Source organism: Pseudorca crassidens, chromosome 19, assembly GCF_039906515.1.
Source record: "Pseudorca crassidens isolate mPseCra1 chromosome 19, mPseCra1.hap1, whole genome shotgun sequence".
In the NCBI taxonomy this organism is placed as follows: domain Eukaryota; kingdom Metazoa; phylum Chordata; class Mammalia; order Artiodactyla; family Delphinidae; genus Pseudorca; species Pseudorca crassidens.
In genome coordinates, this window is record NC_090314.1 from 41555734 (window position 1) to 41565011 (window position 9278).

The 9278-nt window shown below is 54.9% G+C and overlaps 1 protein-coding gene across 1 annotated transcript; it reads left to right on the forward strand.

Annotated features, from left to right (window-relative positions):
- The first annotated feature begins 233 nt into the window (after nucleotides 1-233).
- On the forward strand, nucleotides 234-2692 carry HOXB5 (homeobox B5). Its single transcript, XM_067714315.1, has 2 exons — nucleotides 234-795; nucleotides 1477-2692. The coding sequence occupies exons 1-2, from the start codon at nucleotides 234-236 to the stop codon at nucleotides 1722-1724; spliced, it is 810 nt and encodes a 269-aa protein (XP_067570416.1). The 3' UTR covers nucleotides 1725-2692.
- Nucleotides 2693-9278: the final 6586 nt, after the last annotated feature.

Consider the following 9278-nt stretch of genomic DNA (forward strand, 5'->3'; position numbering starts at 1 on the left):
CCATAGAGCATGAATTACCTCTTGAGGTCATCAGCGAGAATTTACGACTGGTCAACAAAAGCACGTGATTCCCTAACGCCCCCCCATCCCCCTTCCACCCCCCCCATATTTGGCCGCATACATAGCAAAACGAAGTACAGTGCATCGCTATAATTCATTAATACATCATAAATCGTGAAGCACAGGGTTATAACGACCACGATCCACAAATCAAGCCCTCCAAAATCACCCAAATGAGCTCGTACTTTGTAAACTCCTTCTCGGGGCGTTATCCAAATGGCCCGGACTATCAGTTGCTAAATTATGGCAGTGGCAGCTCTCTGAGCGGCTCTTACAGGGATCCCGCTGCCATGCACACCGGCTCTTACGGCTACAATTACAATGGGATGGACCTCAGCGTCAACCGCTCCTCGGCCTCCTCCAGCCACTTTGGGGCGGTGGGCGAGAGCTCGCGCGCCTTCCCTGCGCCCTCCCAGGAGCCCCGCTTCAGGCAAGCGGCGTCGAGCTGCTCCCTGTCCTCGCCCGAGTCCCTGCCCTGCACCAACGGCGACAGCCACGGCGCCAAGCCCTCTGCTTCGTCCCCCTCCGACCAGGCGACCCCGGCCAGCTCCAGCGCCAATTTCACCGAAATAGACGAGGCCAGCGTGTCCTCGGAGCCCGAGGAAGCGGCGAGCCAGCTAAGCAGCCCAAGCCTAGCTCGGGCGCAGCCAGAGCCCATGGCCACCTCCACAGCCGCGCCCGAGGGGCAGACTCCGCAGATATTCCCCTGGATGAGGAAGCTTCACATCAGCCATGGTAATTCTCGCTCTCGCTCCCCTTTTTGTCTTCTCGGCTTTCCTTCTCCGCGTTTGAGGGGGGGGGGGCGGCGGCGAGGAGAACTTGGCTTTTCCTCAAATATAGATTTCTTTCCTCCAGAGGGGAAGAAGTCTCTAAGAGGGTCCTCACAGCTCAGCTCGGGGGGACAGAGCCAAAGAAGGTCTTTAGCTGGGGGTTTGGGGAGGAGTATTTTTAATAATTTGTTCCCAGATTCGCCTTAGGTTTTATTTGCCCAGCTTGAACTAGCTTTAGGATGAAGGATGAGGTTTATGTAACGTGGGGAAGGATCCTGCTTTGCCCCCGAAATTTTGAGACTGTTTCTAGCAGAGGAGGGGCGAGCAGTAAAACGAGCCTTCCAGGGCAAAAGTGCAACCGTTCTCCTCCCTCCCGGGGTGAGCGACCGCCTGAGCCCAGCGAAGGGTGAGGCACAGGGAGGGAGCAAGAGACAAAGCCGGGCGCACTCGCTGCCAGCAGAAGTGGGGGCTGCAGGAGAAAGGGGTGCAGAAAGCGAGCTCGGATGCGGGCATCTGGAGTGGGGAGAATTGGAGCTGCGGTGAGCTGGGTGCCAGGGACGCCTGGGTCCTGCTCCACGCCCCCCTCCCACCCAGGGCCCCCTCCCTTAACCGGAATAACGTTGCCTCGCTGCTCTGTCTGCTCCAGATATGACCGGGCCGGACGGGAAAAGGGCCCGGACCGCTTATACCCGCTACCAGACCCTAGAGCTGGAGAAGGAGTTCCACTTCAACCGCTACCTGACGCGGCGGCGGCGCATCGAGATCGCCCACGCGCTCTGCCTGTCCGAGCGCCAGATCAAGATCTGGTTCCAGAACCGGCGCATGAAGTGGAAGAAAGACAACAAACTGAAAAGTATGAGCCTGGCTACAGCCGGCAGCGCCTTCCAGCCCTGAGCCCGCCGGGAGGAGCCCCGGGCGGCCCAAGAGCCCGTGCTGCTCCCAGCCCTGGCCCCTCCAAGCCTCCCCGCGCTGCCGCTGCCCGCTGGGGACCGGTTCCCACGAGCCTGCCTCGCCCGGGCCTTGTGCTACGATTTTTCGTTTGGTCTTAAGTCTTCCTGTGGCTCCCTCTCTCTTGGACTGGTTAATCTTGTTATTATTGTAATAATAATGATAATTATTATTTTCCCACCATGCTCCCCACTCCCCTCTGCTCACCCCAAATCCGCCAGTGTTTCTGAACGTTCGTGTCTGTGGTTGCACTCCTTCCCCCAGGACAAAAAGAAACTCGCATGTTTAATGTGAACTTTCCCCTCCCCATCTGTGTTCTTCTAACTTATTTATAAAAGGATGATCGCTGTATTTTGAGTTTCAGCTAGAAACTTCTCTAAAAGGGGCAGCAGTTGAGGTCGGATAGTGCCGCAGCACCGGGCCCAGCTGAGCTGGCCTCGGAGACCAGAGTCCATGACTGTGTCTCATTCCACCTTCCTCTTCCTCCTCCCTCCCCACTCCCAGGCCCAAGTCTCCCAAGACTTGGTCCTGGGGTGGGAGGGGGCCGGGGAGGACCAAAGGGTGATGTTGAGAAGAGGGCCGGTAAATACTGAGATTTAAGTTCCTGCCGCCTGGGTAGGCCCCACAAGGCCTGGTCCTGGAGCATCCGGAAACAAAAATAACCCTCAGTGTAAAATGTCGTGTGTATTTCTCTGTGAATTCATGGGTCTGGCATAGAGGGCCCAGAGCTTGTAAATATGGGGATAGTCTGGGTCAGACCTATCCTCTCCTCCCTACCCATTTCACTTCCAAGACCATTTGTAGTGAGCGAGTGGATGCTGTGCTACATGTGAAATCTGTCTTTGCCGGGCGGGCCTGTCTCAGTGATTCGCTTTTGGTATTTGTTTGTAGCTTTCCTTGAAGTCAAATAAATGTTTCCCCTCCTCCACTGCCCTTCCACTTGTCTTTTCTCTGGGGCCTGCCTGTCCCATCACCGGGCACACCCTAGACCATTCTTGATAGATCTGGGGTGTAGGGAAGGGAAAGCAGGACGCTCACCAGCAGCCCCTCTCAACCACCTATGTCTCTGCTTGGTCAGCGGTACTTGGGCCAGGGGACAGGCTTTCATGCCTGGGGGACTGAGAGACCCAGGAACCCCACATGAGCCTGGGGCAAGGGGCAAGGGGCAAGGCTGGGGCGAAAAGCAAGCCTTTGCTGAGCTGGACTCCACCCTGGCCTTCCACCAGCTGGCCAAAAAGTCTCTGGAAACCTCTTAGCGGAAAGTAATCTGGGCCTAAGTCCTGAGCAGGAGGCTCCTGGCCTTTTGGCGGTGAAACAGGCCTGCCCAGCGCCACTGTCCCCTGGTCCAAATCCCAATTCAGCTCTGCCACCCACTAAGGCCAAAAAAAACAAAAAAAAATCAGCTCAATTTCAAAGGTTTCCTCTCACCCTCAGTCTTCTCTACACTTATCAAGGGCTTCCTCTCTCCAGGGGCCCAACTGACCTGCCCTCTTGAGTAGGAGCTGGGGTCCCTCCTGGAAGACCCTTGGTTCCCCCATCAACTGGACTGGCTCAGGGCCAGGGGCCAGTCCTCCTCCATCCAAGTCAGCCTCCACCCTGAGCACAAGTCAAGTCTGGACACTTACCCGGTCAATCCCTTCCAGCTTGGCCCAACTTCTTACAGGACTTGTGGGGGGAGGGGAGCTGGTGAGGAGGCAGCTGAGGGTCTTGGTGGCTCTACTGGGCCTTCCTTCCCCCTTCCCCCTTGACTTTGTCCCCCTTTGCCCATAGCAAACTATCCCAAAAGTCGCTATGACATTTAGATGTCAAATGGATAGGGGTTTTATCTTGAAGTTAGATCGTAAAAATCGCGGAGAAGTCAGACAGATACCCCTCACTGGCTCGAGAAAGTCACGTGAGGTCCATAAAGTTAGTTTTATGGTTTTGGGGAGTTGACACCGCGCGGTATATTTCACATTCTCCAGAATGTTAAGTGACACTTTAACTGCTCGCAGTGGTGGGGAAGGGGGCAGAGGTAGGTGAGCGCTCTCCCAGCCCAGAAGGCGGTGGTGTGGCAGCAGCCCAGGCCCAGCTCTCCCACAGTAAGTCGCTTCCAGTTTTTGCTTTTCCCCTCGCAACTGTGGGGCTTGGAACTGGGGGAAGGAAACCTTGCCTCCGGCAGGACTGTGGGATGATAAGTAGGGGAAATTTAGCCTGATTTTGCACCAAGTTCTGACCAGCTGGGTGTCTGAAGAGGGGCACTCAGTTCCGTTCAATAAGGCCTTTGCAGTCCGGGGTGCCTGGTTTTATTTGCCGGAGTGTCTGAGTCTTTGTGGGGAAAAAGCTTGCGTGGGTTCCTTCAGTGCCCTTGGAAATTTAGGGGGCAAGAAGGAGGGGTGTTTACTGCTGAAGGGAGGGCCCCGTATGTGTGTGTGGGGGGCCACTTCACTACTGGGTATCTTCAGACAGACATCTCCCCACCCCCAGGAAAGGAACTTTATGACATTCATTTGTCAGGGGTGTGTGGGAGCGAGCCGCCGGGCACTTTTATCTGCATACATCTGAGCTGAGAAAAAGTCCGGGGAAAGGCTAACGCAGCTGCTGTGGGCTGCCTTGCACTGGGACACTCTCTGGCTTTTAGATCTTTGAACCCCGTGAAAGGGGGTACCCCTGCTTCTCTATGGTCTCATTGGGGCTATCAGGGATGGGGAGCATGGCACTTTTGCATCCAACTTCAGCCTTTTGGTCCCAGGCCAACCTTCTGGCTTGGCTCTATGTAGGGTCCTGAGGTCCAAGCAGGGAGCAGACAGAGGGTGAATTTCCCTCAAATTCCTGGCCATGAGTGGGGGGGAGGGGAGAGCTTCTTTTTTTATCTGGAGGATGTAGGTGTTTAAGTAGATCCCTGGAAATCCCTCCAAAAATAAAACTTGCTGAAGAACACACAGCCCCAACTGTCAGGAGAATAAAAAGGGACTTAGGAGCTGGGAGAGAAAATTGGAAAGGTGCTCGTTTCCTCTCCTCTCCTCTCCTTCCTCCTTCTTCTCTCCCTACCAGAGCCTAGAGGCCCCTTTGTTTTGTGGCACCACAAACCAGAAGGATTTTATTATTTGACTCCCTGGGGCCCGTTATTTTCTAAGGATAAGTCACCCTCCTTCTAAAAACTGGAGGTCTCTTCCTCACCAAACTGACCTCCCAATTTTAAGACCCATGGGGGGGTCAACCACCCTGTCACTCCTGCTTTTGCCAGCCCACCCTCTCTGGATTTAGCTCGTCAGTTCCCATTGTCCCTGGAATTGGTCCTGTGGCATCTTAAGGGGTTTCTGATCTTTGGGACAAGGAGAGGGTGACAAGATTCTCCCCATTTCACATTAAAGAACATCTGCACTCTCTCCTAATTTCCTCTCTCTCCTGCAGCTGCTCTCTATTCCCTGAGCTCTGCATTCCCTGCCCAGGCCTGATTTACGGGAGACCTTTCACAGGCTTTGAGTGCAAAGAGGACAGAGGGCTTGGGGTCCTCACCTTACTGTGAAGACACATCTCCCCCGAAACGATGGGGCATTTGTATCCCATGGAAAGGAGACTCTGGTCAGTTCCCAAAGGATGTCGAGCACCATTTAAAATACCAATAAATTTTGGAGGCATAACTTCCACAGGCTTCCACTCTGGACAAGGCAAATGAGTTGAATGAGATGCAAAGGAAGAGTGCAGTGGGCACAGAATCTGACCTGGGGTCTCCTGGGAAACCCCACTCCTATTGTGCCCCTGGTCTCACTCTGATGCCGCCAGCCACCCTCTCTCAGAAACCCCAGACCACCGGGACTGCCACTAAAGATTTTCTGGCCCCCTCCCGCATCAGTCCTGCAAACTCTGATATAGAATATCTGGGGCCAGCGGCCCAGGGACATCTGCTGAGCATATCTAGAGAGATTTTCCGGAGTGGTGAAGAGCAGCTCTGGCGGGGGTGCCCACTTCTGCTGCAACAGCCAGAACGCTTGAAGGGTCTCCTCCGGCTCTGAGCAGATCCTACCTGGAGAAGACCCCACCCTAGCTGGGCTTTCCTCTTCCCCACTTCAGGTTTTCTGGGCAACTGTCTCCCCTGAACCCCAGCAAGGACGTGTTGGGGGAGAGGATGAGAGTTTTCCAATGGTTTCTGGTGCAAAGGAACTCTCTCTGCCCCAGACCTGTGTCCTCCTCTCCAGTCTTCCTCAAGACGTTCTCAGGGAAAGCTGTTTCTCTCTCTCCTCTCCCATCTGGTTCCCCTCCCCAGCTGGGTCCAGGCCCCAACTCTCTGAGCTGCAGGCCAGAACCCACTAGTCAAATCCTCATGCTATCCATCGGCACCCTCCACCTGGGCAGGGCAGAGGAGGTCAGCAGCGGGAGGGTAAGGCTACATTTCCCTTTTCCCTCTGAGGCCAGCTTGACCACTACTCAATGGACAATTTAATTTTGTTTTGTTTTATTTGGTTATTTTTTGGGTTTGGTTTTTTGTTTTGTTTCTCCGAGGCTTCGGGGTAGGAGGAAGTATAAAGAAATGTAAACAGGAAAGCCAGCCGGGCCTGGAGTTCCAAGCGCCCATATTTCATTGGCTTCCTCTCGGTAACTGCAACAGGGACACTTAACTCTTCCCTGGCTGTGAGAAGTATTCTCTGGGGTTTGGGGGGGCAGGGTATGGGGGCAGGATCCACGTGGAAGCTCCTCTCTTGGGCTGGTTCCTTTATCCTTGGGGTTTGGATACTGAGGTGGAAGCCAAGGATTCAGAGCAAGGGAGAAGTGAACCGTTCAGCACAGTCCCCCAGACTCAGTCCCTTTCGGGACAGAGCAGAGAAGGCGCTTGCCTGCATGGGTTTCCCAGCTTGGGGACCAACCCGGCCAACCAAGGAGAATGGAGCTTAGCAAGAACCTTTCCCCTCTTTTAGCGGAGAGCCCACTGGTCACTGTTTCCATTTTTTGGAGTTTCTCAGAGTAATCGGATTTCGAGGCTGGGATCTGCCCACAGCGGGATTTATCGATTGCTGCAGCGCTGTTACACATCCATATTAATTAACCCAGACACCGCCTGGAAACCGAGCTGCTTGGGGTGGGGGAGGGGAGAAATGGGGGCCCTAAAGAGAATGGACATTTCTCGGTAAGCCGTGCCCCGGGTTTCAGATTGGAGAATCGCTCCCCTCAAGAAACACGTGTCTTCCCCAAGCTCCATGTCCCTCGACTTCTCAGCAAGAAGGGTAAGCCTGACTTACTCTCCACAGTCGGACTCCACACACAAGTCTCCTCCAGGGTGGAATTAGACACCTCCCAGGCCCAACACTTCCTTGTCAGAGTTAGTTTGCCCCAGCACTCGGATGGATGTATCCTCTGGTGGTTGTTCCCAGCACGACCTTTCTAGAGGGGCTAACACCCCCTCCCCACCTTCCTTTCAACTTCCCCAAGGTAGAAGCTTTTTATGGTTTTTTGGCTTGTTTTTAGTGTTTGTTGGTGATAGTAGTGATGTCTTTCCCCTTCCTCCTACCCCTCCCTCCAAAAAGTGATTAAAATCTGTTAAAGGATTTAATTAAGAGAGTTAAATGAAAAGGAAGGAGGCGCAAATGAGTTTGGGGAAAAAACCCACACCAAAAGCTATTCTCAACGATTAAATCGCCATTTTAACAATATAATGGAGTTTGCATCCTGAAAGGGGAAATCAACGCTCATATCTCATCAATAATTCATAGAGTCCGGGATCACGCAGAGGTCAGCAGACAGGGCCGGAGCGCCGGCCTACTTGGGGCTCCGAGCCGCTGCCGCATACATTACGTGCCGCTGGCCGCACCGCCGCCACCTCCATCGCTCCCGGCCGGGCTGGGGGCAGGCCCACAGGTTTAGACCGATTTCCCCTCCTTTTGGCGAATTGATTGAGACCCAGATTTCGGGCTCCAAGAGGAAGTGGGGTATTTAGGAGACTGGAGAGGATTGGACTTCGGGCAGTTCTGGACCTGTCGGACCCCGAATATCAGCACCTTTATAACTTTTAATCCCTTTTTCTCCCCCTTCTTTCTCCTTTCTCTATGATTTAGGCGTCCTCTGTCCTGTCTTTTCTCTCCCTAAATCTCGTCTTCGCATCTTCTAGCTTTTCCTCCCTAGCTGCACAGCCACGCTCTGGTCTTTCTCTCCGAGTGGATTCGGGCTGAGCCCCCAGAGCTGCGGCCTCGGTGCAGCCTCTGAGCGCGGCGGCTGACTTTGGCTGCGGCGATCCGTGACCTCGGAGCCCAGTGGGGTAGGGACGAATGTGTCTAGAGAGGAAAGGTACTTCGCAGGCCCGAACACCGCTTGCCTAGCCAAGACATGACCCAGGAGGGCCAGGTGGAGAGGAGGGGATTCAGCCTGAAAAGAAGCGTTTAGGGGAGCGGAAGGGGGAAAGTCCCTGCATGTGGGAACATCTCCTCTTTGGGGCTTGGAGACACGATGGAGCATAGTCCCTGTATATCGGAGCTTCTGCTTGTTCCAGTCTCTTTTTCTCTCTGTGTGTCTCTCTCTCTCTTTTCTGTTTTCCGACCCCCAAGGGCCCCAAGGAAAGGAGGAACAAAATCCTTCTCTATGAGAAGTGGGGGCTTGGGAAGCGATATTTGGGAGCAAAGGAAACCGAAACAGCGCAGGTCGCCGCGCGGCCGCTGCGTTGGCCGAGAGGCAGAGGCTGAGGCTGTAACGTCCCCGAGCTGCCAGTAGAGTCCGCCTTAGACCAAGTTCACAGCCAGGCTGGAGCCTCCAAGGCGCCAGCGAGCGGCCGCGCAAGGTGGCCCCGGGCCCGCTGGGCCTCGCAAAGCCTGGACGCTGAGCTCTCTCTCCAGCCTTTTGGGGGCCTATGGCCCCCTCCTCTCCCAAGGAACACTTGCTCCAAGCTCTCTCCACTTTTCACCCCAGAAACACCCTTCTCCAGTTCAGCCCATTCTACGGCTTCCCATATGTCCCCACTCCTGTCAACGGCAACTGCGGCCCCATTCTGGGGGACAAGAATCGAGAGGGGTGGGTCGTCAAAAGCTCTTCCAGGCATCTAAACATGAGAGAACGGTGAAAATACGGGAAGTGGTGCAAAAAGCCGGAAGTGGAGTCAGCATCTTTTCCCGAGGAGGAGTTATTGAACAATCGAAAGACTGACTCCTCTTCTCCAGGCCTAAGGCCCTTAGTGGGGGCGGGGGAGGAAGGGCAGGGAAGACGTTTTGCGTTTGGGTTTCTGCAGCCGGCGCAGCAGAATGAGACCCTGGGCCGTGAGGCCAGTGTTATTGCCCGAGGGGTCGCGAAGTTGGAGGGTCAAAAGTTTACAGCGTGCGTGAGCCGGCCGCAGCGGCGTCTAGCGGCTGGGGCGGGGTGGAAGAGGGGAGGAGGCAGTGTGTGTGTGTGAAGAGAGAAGAAAGCGAGCAAGGGATGCTCGAGGTAAGGAAGACTTGTGGGCTCGGGGAGTGCGGGAGCGGAACTGGAGAGGGGAGAGGCAGATCTGGGGAAGGAGAAACTGAGGGAGGAAGAAACCCTTCTCCCCAGACTGGCTCTGGT

Excerpts from the sequence above, each read along its gene's own strand:
- HOXB5 (XM_067714315.1), top strand. The coding sequence starts at position 234 with ATGAGCTCGTACTTTGTAAACTCCTTCTCGGGGCGTTATCCAAATGGC. Across the intron at positions 796-1,476 it reads GAAGCTTCACATCAGCCATG|ATATGACCGGGCCGGACGGG; the intron begins GTAATTCTCGCT and ends TGTCTGCTCCAG.